This window comes from Toxorhynchites rutilus, chromosome 3, assembly GCF_029784135.1.
Source record: "Toxorhynchites rutilus septentrionalis strain SRP chromosome 3, ASM2978413v1, whole genome shotgun sequence".
In the NCBI taxonomy this organism is placed as follows: domain Eukaryota; kingdom Metazoa; phylum Arthropoda; class Insecta; order Diptera; family Culicidae; genus Toxorhynchites; species Toxorhynchites rutilus.
In genome coordinates, this window is record NC_073746.1 from 164,643,795 (window position 1) to 164,659,775 (window position 15,981).

The window sequence follows — 15,981 nt, forward strand, 5'->3', positions numbered from 1 at the left end:
GCGACGATGGTCTGTGCTCTCCGATTGCGCCATCACAACGCACACATTCAGTTTGTTTACCTTTCCGCTTCGCTCCGATTTCATAAATCGGCCATGCGTTTGATGACACTTGCCATTGCTCCGCCACTCACAATTTCGAAGACGTTTTTTGACGGGCGGTGGTCGGGAATACATCTGGTTGGGGGGAGAGGAGACCAACCTTGGCTCGCCCTTCAGCAACAAACCGGCGTTTTTATTATGCTAGTCGTCATCTACTTGACCTGTCATGAAGCTTTCGATCATTCGGGAGTTTGTGGGACATAGTTTCGAGGGCAAACGTACGCACCGTCACGTGGTTTTGTGGGTTTGGATTTGGTTTTTTTTCTCTTCGTTCACATATATTATGCAAGCATGCGCCAGACTAGATTAGCTGCGTCGTGTGTTTGTTTTGATGTTTAAATTTTGTCAGACGCACAGATGAGAGAACATGTCGCCGATCACGTATGCCGTTAAATTTTAATGCGTGAAAAATGTTCCCCTTAAATTGTGTCTAGACCGATGGCCTGCAAACCACGACCCTACGCATGTTTTGTACAACAGCTGGTCCTCAAGGTTCATTAGGTCCTAAAATTGAAGCTGAAGGGGGTGTACCCTATAATAATTTCGCAGAAAGTAGTTTTCGTTCCTTTTTGTTCGAGGAAAAAAAAACTTCTACACCACCGGCATAATGAAGTGGCTGTTACTGGTAAGACCTTGAAGCTCGTTGATCATGTAAAACTAAAGATAATTTCTTCTGTGTGTATCCACGGGGAGAAGGAATGAAGAAAAAAAAACACCAGACGTTACGCTCTAGAAATCATAATAATCACCATCGAGCTTGCATTGCGCATACTGGTACTTGTTACATTTGTTGTAGAGCAATCATTACATGACTCCGAGAGCTCATCTACAACAATCGTACACCCGTACTCCCGTGTTCACATTTCTTTTCTTCGTCTCTCTGTTTACAATTTGATTCTTCATAAAGTTTCAATCGAGTCCGTATTTGGTGGCCGCGCTAATCGATTGGTTTTGTGTAGATAAATATTATTAATAGCTAACGCGTGAAGGCAATTTACATGCCGGGTGGGCCAACCCAGAGGTCTCTCTCACTCTCTTACCAGCGTTCCTATGGGTTGCTTATGGTGTTTATGAATGAAGGCTGTTGTTGAAGAGGCGACTTCGATATTTGGAAATAGAAAAATTGCTGAGATCGTGAACATGTAAGGTTAGACTAGTGCAACTTGTAAAAAGGATTGTTACAGAACTTTGTGGTACTGACTAACACTCTGTCATGGGAATCCTATGTACTGATTCATATGATCCATGAATATCGTTCAACATTTTTGGAACTGTATGTATCCTTAGTTACACTTTTTTTTAACTTGTTGCCATTTTAAAGGTGATTCTTTCATGTCCTTAGGAGCTTCAGGTTCATAATAATCAGCGTGTTTATTCTGCGATGACTCGTGTGGCATCCATGCATCGAGCTTTTTGAAGTGGGACTATGTCTAACAGGAATATATGGGGGGTAGAGTAAAAACCTGAACACATAATTTGTATGAAAAAATGAAAGATTTCGAACGTTTATAACTCGATATTCGCATCAATTGATATGGAATATTTCTACGCACCTATCAAAATTGAGGGGCTTAGAATGAAAGGGGTGTAAGGGATTTGATCGATTTCTCTACATCGACTCTCTCTTTTGGTCATAGCTTAGCCTCAAATACATTCTCAGCTGTATTTGACAATGTGGAAGATAGGTCAGAACCTCACCTATCAGATTCTATAGCAAACTTAAATTGGAACGTTTTTGCAATTGAGTTATTAACTGAAGAAAAAGTTGATGAAGAGAAATCGATCAAGTCACTTACACCCCTTGCATTCTAAGCCCCTCAATTATTAAAATATATTTTTTTCTTAGATAAGCAATTGAATAACTGTGAAGTATCAAGCGTTATCTATAAGCCCAAATTGCCACGTTTTGATTGGTCTGATTTACGGTTCAATGCGCCTGGCTTTGCAAATACATACAAGTCGGGGATGGTTTTGTTCACACCGAAGTGTGTTTCCCTAACACGGACTTCGAAACCAAGATGGCTGGGAAAATCTGCTTTGCAAATACACGCAAGTCGGGGGTATTTTTGCTCCCACCGAAATGTGTTTTGGGGCCTGATTCTCGAATACACTTCACGGTGGAAACGAAATAAACGGCACGCCATTGAACTACGTTTTACGAGTTAGTGAAGTGTCGAAGATAATAATGAGTTTTCAGGCAGAATGAGCACTTTTCAAATAAAAAATCTTTAATAAAAATTAACTTCTTCGTATCAAACTGGTATTCAATGTGAGTGGAAAACTTTGATAGAATAATCTCATACAAAAATTTTATCTGAAGATAATTAGATATTATAATGATTAGTTTAGTGGGAAACTAATCTCGTATCCAGATGTCGACACCGTACCGTTGTCATCGCGGATACGTTTCATTCCGTTTCCACCGTGCACTGTATTCGAGAATCAGGCCCATGGACTTGGAAAACAAAGGTGCCTGGTGGAATCCGTTTTGCAAATTTATACAAGCTGCAAGTACTTTTGCACTCGCTTGTCTTTGTGCAGATCGGAATATTTTTCCCTAACACGTACTTGAGAGATGCAATAGTTCCAGAGGGAAATGTAAAATACAATGATCGTTTGACAATTCTTCCATTCACATATTTTGATAGTCCTAGGCATCATATCAAACGTAAAAGGACGGTCATCAAATTTAGTAGTAACGAAGAACATAATCTATTACAATGTTGAATTCAATTGAATTCGAAGATTGTTTCATTCGATCAAGAACTCTTAACTTACCGAGAAATTTTTCAGTATTTCTTAGCAAAGTTACAATTCAAATGCTCCCAAAAACAACGCTGCAATGAACACTGGGAACATGGATGTGGGGAGGCTTCGTCGACAGCAACCGCTTCAGCTCTCACTGCTTCATCTTCACATCCGGCTTGGAATTCTCCACCTTTATCCCGGAAACAATGCTCGAATTTACGAAAACTAATTGATCGATCAGAAGAAGTCACCAACGATTTATCAGTCATTTTGCTAGCGACCAGATGGCAGCGGCAGCGGCAGTGACCTTCCCAAATGGCCTTCTACAAGGTCGACTGTTTGGACTCGTTTTCCAAATTGGCCTTTTTCTAGGCTGAAAGGGATTGAACAAAAAAGTCTGAGAAAGTCTCTATAATTCAAAACATCATCATTACACACTACTTTTCCATCGAAAAATATAATATTTCTTCAGTCAAAATATTGTATAATATTTTTTCATTTATATTATATAATTTTTTCTTCAGTCAAAATATTTCTTCAGTCAAAAAATATATAAATCGAATGTCGAAATATTTCTTCAGTCAAAAGTTTTAGTGACCCTTGAAAAGACCGATGGGTTTTTGCATGTGATTGTCATATCACTTTATTTAACGCACAATAAGGTAATAACGTTCAAATATTTGCATCCCAAACGTTTGGCACTCGTTTTCGAATTTTTAAACCTACATCCCAGTACGGATGCAGAAGTGATGTGGTGCTAAAAAATATAGAATCACTCCTCACCAGATTGCGTGAAAATCGACAGAATTGCACCGTTATGTGCGATATCTACCTTCCACTCTTCCTTTTGTATCGAGCAAGCCGTTGTGCCTATTATCAGCATTAGGGTGCCAATGAAGAATGTATGGGAAAAAATCGACCCCAAAATTTCAAAAAGGTACCGTATACAAAATGTTCACCACCTCGAAAAAAACACCTTGTGCAAAATATCGGCTCAATCGGACTTAAGGAAGAGTGGCGCAAAGCGGTCAAAGTTTGAATTTTTTTAAAATCGTTTCATGACGTTTCTTGCCATTTTAAGACATTTGGCATCAAAAAAAAAAAATTCGAAAACCCCGATTTCCTTTACTTCCCCCTTAAGTTCGATTGAGCTCTTATTTTGCAAAGGGTGTTTTTTCAGGGTTGAGAACATTTTTTTATAGGGTAACTATTTGAAATTCGAGATGACCATTTTCATTGGCACCCTAATCAGCATTGAGAAAAATTGCTGTCTGCTAGCTGGAATGATTTCCATTGCTTGAATTAAAGAAACTTAAAAAAATCTCAGTTCATTCCCGTTCAGCTTTGAAAGGGCCAATTTGGAAAACAAAACTAATCTATCGGCCTCGAGAAAGGCAATTTGAAAAGCCTCGTTGCCGTCTGGTCGCTTGCTGGATGACTGACGAATCGTGAATGCTGTGAAATAGCGAAAAGCTTGTTTATATTCAAAATGGACGGAGCTTAAATTTCAATAATCACGCATACACCTTGTCCGTAGAACGAACGCTGACCTGTGCAAAATTTCAGCTCAACCGGACATGATTTAGGGGTGCCTCAAAGCGTTCAATGTTTCGATTTTTTGACCCTCAATAATCACCTAAGGAGGGGTGTGGTTTCACATGAAATCGGGGTTAAAAAAATATTTTGATGCCAAATGTTTTCAAATTGCATGAAACCTTTGAGTGATTTTTAGGTTTTCAAAAAACTCCGATTTGGACATCTGCGACAATAGAAAATGAAGTTCGATTGAGCTAATATTTTGCATAGACTATTTTATCGCGCAAATTAATATTTCGCAGAAAATCCCATATGAAAAATGTTCGAGATGACAGTAGATCTCGACGTTGTATGCGATTTCTTGGTTCTGAAATCTTTCGTCATCTTTCACGCAGCTTACAAATTCTACCCTCCAAGAACATGTTTGTTTTCTCGTATTTTTTATATTTGCCATAGAGTTAAAGTTCTTGTCATTGAGAGAATTTGGCATATGGTATGGTATATGAATTATGGAGACTTTGAACTTTTGCTGTTCGTTCGTCTTTAGCTTTGAAAAGGGCCAACAACCTCACTCCAAACTCCTTCTTCAACTGTCTTGACAAAGACGCATAATTATCGCTCGAGGCTCCTCAGCAAACCATGTCCACTTTCAGCACCGTCAAACGAAGATTTGATGTAGTTTGCGGGGATATTTTGATCGTTTATAGATTTCCCAAAAACCTATCACTATAGTGATTTGCTGAGAAATCAATATTCAGAATTAATTTGAATTCATCATACATACTTTGGAAAGATTCCTTACTCATTAATACGTTCGACGCCCAACGAGACGTTTTTGAATTTCTTGCAGGGCCCAACTTGCGAATAAATTAATCAATGAAGATCAAACTTAGTTTGTAGATAACTTTTACATGATCTAGCGATGTTTGTTTTCAATTGAAGACGAATTGATGACAATAACACATGCCAAAGTCATATTATAGGGATTTTCCAAAAAACTGCAGTACAAACCATCCGTACTATAAATTAATAAAAAGTAAAGTATAAACAGTATAATATTATGGTTATGATTTTATTATTTTTCTTCATATCCTATAGTTACATTTAGGTGCCTATTCTACCAAATTCCTTCTAAAAATCCTATTCAATTTGAACGAGGAAAGTGTCACCCATATGTGAGTGACGGGGCGTCGAAAGTGTTAAATGAGGAAATTAATGAGTGGATGAGGGGATGAATTGTTGAATGTTTTCTTTAAATTTTGATATTATTTGATTCGATTACAAATATATTTACTGCTAGCTGATCCGGTAGACGTTGTTCTGCCATATAAATTATGTTTAGTGAAAATTTTAATTGTTGAATAAAAAGTAACCGAAAGTATCATAAATGTGATTGAATGTTGAACGATCTACATTGATTGAAAGTGATCGATAAAATATTTCGAAATCCGATTGGTTTGAATCTCGATCGCATTTCAAGATTCGATCGGAAACCATTTTTGCATTCTTAAATCCATTCGCCTCAAATTCAATTGTTTTATGTGGCTATCTTGCCTTGGCGCAAAACAAACGTCAAAATAATCCATCCGTATTTGTGGAGCAAATTACTCTCAATCGGATTGGTATGCTATTTCCAATATTTCAAATTTTCATGAAAAATATTACTCGATGTTATTTGAATACTTAGAGATAGTGACCTTAACTTACCAAAACTTTATTCATAATATGAAGTCATTATTAGATACAATTTCTGTTCAAGCTTAGTCATTTATCCACTTACAGAGAATTTGTTACGCTGATATAGAACACATATTTGATACGATAATTTTCGTTTATATTTTTTCCACCCGAATATCCATTACTATTATGAATAGTAAATGAAACACGTAACTCAATGTCATCAATGTCGAATTGCGTGGCAAGATTGACATATTTGCATAATTTAAATGGAGTCGGGGTGTACAGATAACAGAATGCAGAATTGCGATCCCTTCGGATAATTCTCGATCGATTTTCAGAATACGGATGTGTAGTTTTTTTTATTGCTTAGTTGTGCTCCCCTGGCCGAGTGGTTAGCGTCATAACTAACATGCCGGGTGTTCGGGTTCGATTCCCGTTCTAGTCGGGGGAATTTTTCGTCAAAGAAATTTCCTCCGACTTGCACTGTGATCACGCGTATTCTAGAGCTTGCCACTCAGAATGCATTCAAGGCGTGTTATTTGGCATAGAAATCTCAACTAAGTACTAAGAAAAATGACGAAGTAATACTACGTTGAGACGGCGAAGTTCCTCTAGGAACGTTAGTGCCATTGAAGAAGAAGAAGAAGTTTTTTTATCCCTTTTGTTTATTTTAGGCTCATTAGCATTTAAGCTGTAACAGAGCCTAATTTTAATCGTGTACATGTCACATGTTTATCATATCTATAATTAGCACATTACACAGTTGCCATTTTTCGGCGTTTTTCTAGAGTATTTCCATTCTGTACCATTGCATATGGTACACATCTACACAGTAGCCATTTAGGCGTAAGAGTTTTGTTTCTGTTGTTCCATTATCCAGTTAGACCGGACAGCGGAGACAGTTGATTGATCATTGTTTAGTTATTTATAGAACAGCAGCCCGATGTGTATTGCAGAGCAGAGCATTCATCCGATTCATCCATACATGAATCGATCTTATTTCGACCGTGGATCGATCTCCATCGCTGATGATTGTTGCGTGGACGTAGTTATTCTGTAACAACACAAAGATGGTCAATGAAGGCCCTGAGTTTTGAACTCACGATCGATCGCTTACTAAGCGAATGCGCAACCAATGTGGCTACGGAGACCCCCTATGAGTAGTTGATCAGGATTAAGAATTTATGCTTTATTATTATTATGGAAATTATGCTACTAATTTTCTCAGGGCGTATTTTTTCGACTAACCACACTAAAAATGTATGTATAAGGTAGTCATTATATTGCAATTCAACAGAATACATCTAGCAACGTGTGAAACCGAAGACGTGTAATGTTGTAATGAAGCTCATTAACGGTCAAACACGCATGCTGTCACGACACTGCATTTTTTTTGTCTTGGCAATATCAGCTACTGTGTTGGCGTTGCTCATGATAGCATCTCGCAAGTGAATATATTCTTCCTCACGCCGCTTCTGATGATTGTGTCGTAGTAATCGCAGTCGTTCGCTTTATACCTTTATGTACATCTTCAATGATGAATTGTTGGGAGAGATCATGACATCGTAAAGTTACATTCTGACCACGGAGAATAATCATGTGATACACATAAAAAACCATTGAGCGCTTTTCTTACACGTATTTTGGTACATCTTCGATTTTTGTCTATCACAAAAATGGATCAAATTTTGCGTGAAAAACAAAATTAAGTGCACGAACACATTCCGAATGTTGATTGTGACATCTGGTGAACCTACCTACGTTTATCGGAGTTCCAAAATATGTTTTCGGGGGGTCGAAAAGATGTAAACGACGCAAAAGCGTGCTGGAAGCCCGAACATGTTAACAACTGAAATCGAATATAAGTAATCTCTGGGTATATAAAAATCGTGATACTTTTAGAACAGCTCTTGAAGATAGAGTGGTCCACTCTATCCCATTCCATTAAGCATTACCATAGCCATAGCCGATTTTGCTTCAGCATTACGAAGGGATATCTCTAGAGGTAGGTAAGAGACAAAAAAGATGAATCAAAACACGTGTAAGAAAGCAGTTGTCAAAAATGAATATATAACTGAATATTCAAAAAAGCCGTACTTGTCAGCATAAGAGAGAGGCATGAGTACCAACATAATGCCACAAAAAAATTAGAATCGAATATACGACCTCGTATACAGCCATTCCATGCCCAACCGAGGTTCTCGAGATTTTCGTTGAATTTGATAGTTTTGTTCCTTATCGAAAAATATTAGACCCATGTTTTTTTAATTTTTTTATTAGGGTGCCCATTTCCAGTTTAGGGTGATTAGAAAAATACTTTTCCCCTTTTTTACAAAAAAATACTTTTTCTATAAAATTCATAACTTTTGACCGTTTCAGATGATCGACATATTGCATTTTTATTGATGATGTTTGTGGGTGAGGAGTGCATGTATTTGTGGGAATGAAATACACCCTATACAAAATGTTTACCACCTCGTAAAAACACCCTTTGCCAAATATCAGCTCAATCGGACTTAAGGGAGAGTGGCGCAAAGCGGTCAAAGTTTGAGTTTTTTGAAAAATCTAAAAATCAATTTCGTATTCCGAAAAAAAGTCTCAGAGTGTCGATTTTTGACAAAAAAAATTCGAAATGACGCTAGATCTCGACGTTTCATGCGATATTAAGACATTGGCATCAAAACAAAATTTTCGAAAACCCCGATTTCCTTCCCCCCCAATACCAATTAAAATAGTTCGCCACTCCGAATACATTAAAGGTGTGTTTTTCTTCATAGGAATCTTAACTAATTACTACTCATAAAAATGACGCAATTAATATCTACGTTGAGAAGGCAAATGTTCCACTGGGAACGTTAGTTACATCCAAGATGTATACGTATGAGTATTATCACTCCTTGCAATCGTATAAAAACGAATGTTAAGAATCGTTCATTCTGAGATCGTACCAGATTATATTTGTTGGGACACTGAGACTTGGTTCCAGGTTTTTGGTTTTGAGATATATTTTTTTATTGAATAAATCAGTAAACTTAGAACAGCAAATACAAGCCAAAAATTACTCTAATGTTGCCCAAACCTCGTATATTGATGCCTTTTAGGAAAATTTTGCACATGAATTTTTATTTGTCTGAAATCTGGCTGTATACCCAATGCACCAATTTTTGAAAAATTGTAACCCTCAAACGATTCACGATTTCTTATGTGCAAATGAAGGGTATTTTTAGTAAATTTGAAAAAATAACATATGGTACCCAATGTCTACTTCTGCACCCAACCTAGCGTTGGCTGAAAACATTTCATCTTTGGCAGAAATAATGCCATTTCGTGTGCTGGAGGGTCAAATGCGCAAATAATGAGCTGTTTTAAAAGCTTTAGAAAAGGTTTGTATGGATGCGAGCAGACATCTCTTTCTGTTTTCTTTCTCATTTCATTTGAGATTGTGCCAAAAAAGTCCATACGACGTCAATGGGGATCGAACCAAGGCCGGCTTGAATGCAAATCTATTTCACACGACCACGCTCTCCATATAGCTGCCAGCGCTATTATAAAGGAGCGTGATAATATTACACCTCATCATAAAATGAAGTTGGAAGGTGTTTTCTAAGACGATAAAGAAGAACATGAACGAGAATATATCATTCTCTGTCTGGGCCGTGTATTTGCAAACTATACAAAAAGCTTTCATATGCTTTCATTTAAATGTGTCTCATATTTCGCCATAACATGTGCTAAAAATTAACTTTGGGCGTGGGTGAAAACTTCAAGAATGTTTATTTTTTATGATACTTAAAGGGGTAAGTTTCGAAGGTCTTTAAATAGGTCTCCAAAATGAACGAACAAGAAGGCTAGACTAAAATCATCTAGAAAGATTTGTAATTTTTCTCATTTTTCATGTCTAAAATAGCTTCCGGCATTCGGAATGACAAACTTGGATTACGTTTTAAAAACCGCTCTGCTAATTCGTCCATGATATCTGCTTGCACTTGCAAACGTAGCTAGTGGGTATCTGTTAAAAAAAGAAGAAGATGATGAAATTGTTTTCAAACCAAAATTCTTTTCCCTTCGGTGGAGTGTCTGTACTACCCGACCTGATTAGTATTTTTTCCATCAATATTTCTGGAGTAAAAATGAGAAAACTTCACCGCTGATTCGATAAACTGGAAGAGAAGTGATGGTAAAACACTAGCTTAACGAAAAATTAAGTGTGTTCCAACAAAATTGATCTTATATGGAAAAATCAGGATTATTTGAGCAAATCAGACAAAAATAGTACTTGTCTGTACATCGAGAAGCGTTTTAAAATGTCGGGATAATCTTGAAAAACTGAAATGTTTACAGTAAAACCTGTTTTTGTGCGAATTTTTTTGTGTGATTTATTTTGTGCGGTTTTCTGTTGAAAAAAAAGTTTTTTTTCAAAATGTGTACCGAACACGGTTTTTTGAAACTACTGGTGAAGTTTTGCACGATTTTTTTATGCGGTCCCTATCCGTCGCACAAAAAAAGGTTAGCCTGTACATTGCTGTCCTCCTAGGAAAAAGCATTCTTCTACAATTTTTACTAGCAAACTGTAAACAGTTTCACGAGAACTTTTCCGAAGATGTCTATTATTGAGTTGGGGTTTTCTTTGTCTGTTAACACGTTGAGCCCAGCCGACGTTGAGCTTTTTGGTAGGAAATTGTTGACTGACTGGGACTGACAGTTATAAAATAATAAAACTTTCTAGTCGTATTGCTGACTATTTTCTATTAATACAATAAGTATCTTTGTGAACTAGGATCGACACTGCTATTGTGCAAACGCTCTCGATGCGCGCTGAATGGAAAGCGGAGCAAGAAATAATCGGGGCTTAACGTATTAACTGAACTAATACTACAATTCAGCTAGAATTTCAGGAATTTCCTCGATTAGCGCTGACTGCTGACTAAATATCAATTCTTTTCATCGACTGAGATACATTATCGTGAGTCCGAGAACTACGTACCACGCTTGTTCGGCGGTCTCGAAGGCACAACTTGGTCATGTATAACTTATGTGGTTTCCATTCCTCTCGGCGATCCAATTTATGTAGCACAAACTTGATTACCCAGCGGCGACCACGAAAAGATGTCGTCCTCAAACAAAGGTATGTATTTATTTTCGTCTTAAATGCTCGACAGTGCACCATTACATATGCTGTAGGGGTACAATTTGCCAGAGCTATCGTACCATGAATCTGTAGACGAAATTGCACTGTGTGAAATCAGCCTATGCTGAAAAGCCCGGATCGCATGCATCTATCGATGCGCTCTCCCTCTCGAGCAACAGCAGCCAGCAGCCATGAGGTTCGTGATATCACGCTCTCTCTCCCGGTTTCGGGGCGTATCCATCGTCTCAGACTTCATGGCTGTCTGGCGGCCACCAAACGGCACCAGCGGTAGCGCAGACACCGGCCGCAACTGCATTCCGCTGTTAACCAGCGACCACTATCCGATCCGCACAACACACTGCACACTGCGCCTCAACTGCATATATACCAATTCACAGTGGCGAAAAAAAAGCGAAGATCCGCACGACGCGGCAGACATAAGCCCTGGCTGCACTCGCTATTTGCTCTGTGGATTCAATTCAGTATTATGTTCAACGCGCGGCGGTGTGACCTACTTTCCGAACGGCAAAATCGTTTTCGTCTGGCTTGGGATCGGAGAGTCCCGGCGAAACTTTGCTCAAACTCACTCTCGCTCCCTCTTTCAATGTATCCCTCTCTCTCTCTCGCTCTTTCTTGTTTTATCTGTGTCACTCTACCGTCGAATGCACCGGCGGCAACAACCGGCGAGATGCACAATCCATAACACCGCACATGCCGCAGTCATTAGCGACTCTTAGCAGTGCTGCTTTCTTATTACTTCGGACCGACACTTTTGGCCCCTTGAGCAACGAAGCCCCCTATCTGCCAAGAAGAGAAGAGAAGGAAGAAGGCGGATCGATTCAAATTAAGGCCAACGACACCATCATAGTGCATCATAGCATACAATCCTGGAAGTCCTCGCTCTGTCAACCACTATTGATTTCACTGTTGAAAAGTTTCGTAATCTTTCAAAAGTGTTCCCCGTGTCGCTTATGGTTTTCATTACCTGAAAGTACAAAAGAGAAAAAAACATTCTTAATATTTACATTCATGAGCACACACAAAGCATAATAACAAGTTGTCGTTCTTCAGTCCCAGTAATCCCTCGCGAGCTTGCATGTTACTACCCCCTCTCTCTTTCACGGCAAACATCAACCAGCTACATTGTTGGGTGGAAAAATTGGTTCTCCTTGGGAATCTCGCGTCGTCGAATTATTCCACCATGGCAAGTGAGATCAGGGGTACTGTAAACATGAAAGGGCACCCCAGAAGCCAGACCAGAAACGCGTTGCGCCATGATGGATCGCTTTCCACATTTTCTGCAGGCAGCAGAACCTCCCCCCCCCCCCTCCATCGTATTTCGCCATCGTCAGCATCCTATTCGCTATCTCCATTATGGTCAGGGCTCTAGGATGGATGGTAGCACTAGGAGAAGACGGGGTAAAACCGGATCACTTTTAGTTTTTCTATAAAATGCTCAGTATTTTGATAAATATGGTACGCAAGAAGCATATTTTTGTCATTTCGAAACACCTTGCAACATCTGAGCGCACGAAATGTCAAAACTATGAACAAAACAAAGTTTTCGTCGATTGCGATTGCGTAATCTAATTTTCAAGACAACCAAAATAAGGATTTTTACAACAAAAACTGTATATTCCGTTAGTTGTCAGTGTCCCAGTCCTTCTGTAGATTGTTCCGGTTCTTCCTGCGTGAAAATCTAAGATCGATTTCGTAAGCGCAAACATCAAATGGACTAATAACGCTTGTCAATATGTAATTGTAGAACATATGCGAATTGAATATTTTCGAACTTTTCCTTTTTTTTCAGAGTTTTCCGAAAATTTTCAATTGTCATGTCTGGTTGAAATATTTGTATTATTTTTATGGGACCCCCTCTTCATTTCAGAAAAGGGAAGGGTGTCATACCATCATAGAAACATTTTTCGTACCCTAAAACCCTCACATCCCAAATTTGGCTCAATTTGCTTGATTATTTCTCGAGTTATGCAGAAGTTTTGGTTTTATTTGTGTGGCAGTCACCCCTCAGAGAGAGGGGAGGAGTATCTATTCACCATAGAAACATTTCGTGTCCCCTAAAACCTTCACATGCCAAATTTGGCTCCATTCACTTGATTATTTTTCGAGTTATACAGAAATTTGTGTTTCATGCTGGCGACAGCCCCCTTTTAGAAATGGGGGAGGAGTGTCCAACCACCATAGAAACATTTTATGTACCCTAAAACCTTCACATGTCAACTTTGGTTTCGTTTGCTTGATTAATTCCCGAGTAATGCAGAAATTTGTGTTTCATTTGTATGGCAGCCCCCCTTTAGAGAGGGGGAGGAGTGTCTAACCACCATAGAAACATTTATTGCATCTAAAAACCTCTAAATGCCAAATTTGACACCATTAGCTTGATTAGTTCTCGAGTTGAGCGCCTAAAATACCCCTCCCTGAGAGATGGGAAGAGTGTCGAATCACCATAAAAACATTTCTTGCCCCCTAAAACCTCCACAAACTTGGTTCCGTTTGGTTGATTAGTTTTCGAGTTATGCAGAAATTTGTGTTCCACTTGTATGGCAGTGCTTGTTTAGTTCTCGAGTTATGCGCCTCCCCTCTCCTTCTTTCATTTATATGGCAACAAACGTGTCGTCGTGTGTTTCAGAAGAAGGATAAGGATAAGGATAAGGATAAGGATAAGGAGAAGGAGAAGAAGGAGAAGAAGGAGAAGGAGAAGAAGGAGAAGGAGAAGAAGGAGAAGGAGGAGAAGGAGAAGGAGATGGAGAAGGAGAAGGAGAAGGAGAAGGAGAAGGAGAAGGAGAAGGAGAAGGAGAAGGAGAAGGAGAAGGAGAAGGAGAAGGAGAAGGAGAAGGAGAAGGAGAAGGAGAAGGAGAAGGAGAAGGAGAAGGAGAAGGAGAAGGAGAAGGAGAAGGAGAAGGAGAAGGAGAAGGAGAAGGAGAAGGAGAAGGAGAAGGAGAAGGAGAAGGAGAAGGAGAAGGAGAAGGAGGAGGAGAAGGAGAAGGAGAAGGAGAAGGAGAAGGAGAAGGAGAAGGAGAAGGAGAAGGAGAAGGAGAAGGAGAAGGAGAAGGAGAAGGAGAAGGAGAAGGAGAAGGAGAAGGAGAAGGAGAAGGAGAAGGAGAAGGAGAAGGAGAAGGAGAAGGAGAAGGAGAAGGAGAAGGAGAAGGAGAAGGAGAAGGAGAAGGAGAAGGAGAAGGAGAAGGAGAAGGAGAAGGAGAAGGAGAAGGAGAAGGAGAAGGAGAAGGAGAAGGAGAAGGAGAAGGAGAAGGAGAAGGAGAAGGAGAAGGAGAAGGAGAAGGAGAAGGAGAAGGAGAAGGAGAAGGAGAAGGAGAAGGAGAAGGAGAAGGAGAAGGAGAAGGAGAAGGAGAAGGAGAAGGAGAAGGAGAAGGAGAAGGAGAAGGAGAAGGAGAAGGAGAAGGAGAAGGAGAAGGAGAAGGAGAAGGAGAAGGAGAAGGAGAAGGAGAAGGAGAAGGAGAAGGAGAAGGAGAAGGAGAAGGAGAAGGAGAAGGAGAAGGAGAAGGAGAAGGAGAAGGAGAAGGAGAAGGAGAAGGAGAAGGAGAAGGAGAAGGAGAAGGAGAAGGAGAAGGAGAAGGAGAAGGAGAAGGAGAAGGAGAAGGAGAAGGAGAAGGAGAAGGAGAAGGAGAAGGAGAAGGAGAAGGAGAAGGAGAAGGAGAAGGAGAAGGAGAAGGAGAAGGAGAAGGAGAAGGAGAAGGAGAAGGAGAAGGAGAAGGAGAAGGAGAAGGAGAAGGAGAAGGAGAAGGAGAAGGAGAAGGAGAAGGAGAAGGAGAAGGAGAAGGAGAAGGAGAAGGAGAAGGAGAAGGAGAAGGAGAAGGAGAAGGAGAAGGAGAAGGAGAAGGAGAAGGAGAAGGAGAAGGAGAAGGAGAAGGAGAAGGAGAAGGAGAAGGAGAAGGAGAAGGAGAAGGAGAAGGAGAAGGAGAAGGAGAAGGAGAAGGAGAAGGAGAAGGAGAAGGAGAAGGAGAAGGAGAAGGAGAAGGAGAAGGAGAAGGAGAAGGAGAAGGAGAAGGAGAAGGAGAAGGAGAAGGAGAAGGAGAAGGAGAAGGAGAAGGAGAAGGAGAAGGAGAAGGAGAAGGAGAAGGAGAAGGAGAAGGAGAAGGAGAAGGAGAAGGAGAAGGAGAAGGAGAAGGAGAAGGAGAAGGAGAAGGAGAAGGAGAAGGAGAAGGAGAAGGAGAAGGAGAAGGAGAAGGAGAAGGAGAAGGAGAAGGAGGAGAAGGAGAAGGAGAAGGAGGAGAAGGAGAATGAGAAGGAGGAGAAGATTATGGTGTATTATGGTCGTTGTGTTCGACATAGCATCATCAGACAGAATCCGATGGCTTTCTGCTGCTCATTTCTCTAAACTAAAACACAACAGCAGGGCTGCCCGAATGGGCAGTAATAATTTCACGACTTTCAACGTTCAGGATGATATTATTGCTTCTACTATAAATCTCCAAAATCAGATCACCAGTGTGTTCTTTTCGACGATGATGTTATATTGCTGTAATGTTGATTTTCATTCTCTATAACTATCGCATTTCACTTAAGCTTTCTTGATGGTCGAAATTCAGAGTGAATTCGTATTTCTGGAGGTAACATTCAACTGTTTTCAGATTTGAACACAATTTCGCCTGTGGTACACTTCCAACAAATGCAAATATTTGATGAAGAAACTACAACTGAAGCACACGACGATTGCACGACGATGGTGTGGGTAGAACCCAACTCTGTGTGGGTAACTCTCGGCCGTCGTCTGGACTAAAAACGGACATTCTTCATTTGACCATCAGTGCTGA

The 15,981-nt window shown here is 39.8% G+C and overlaps 1 protein-coding gene across 12 annotated transcripts in view; it reads right to left on the reverse strand.

Annotated features, from left to right (window-relative positions):
• Positions 1–15,981, reverse strand: part of LOC129775071 (uncharacterized) — a 294,827-nt gene that overhangs the window by 182,541 nt on the left and 96,305 nt on the right. Inside the window, exon 1 of one of the 12 annotated variants that reach the window (XM_055779304.1) lies at positions 11,272–11,589. The exons of 10 other annotated variants lie outside the window; for them this stretch is intronic. In XM_055779304.1, coding sequence (XP_055635279.1) covers positions 11,272–11,339 — 68 coding nt within the window. In that variant the 5' untranslated portion in view covers positions 11,340–11,589. Of the gene's footprint in view, positions 1–11,047; positions 11,065–11,271; positions 11,590–15,981 lie in introns of those variants that run through there. One more of the 12 variants, XM_055779306.1, reaches the window with a different exon arrangement.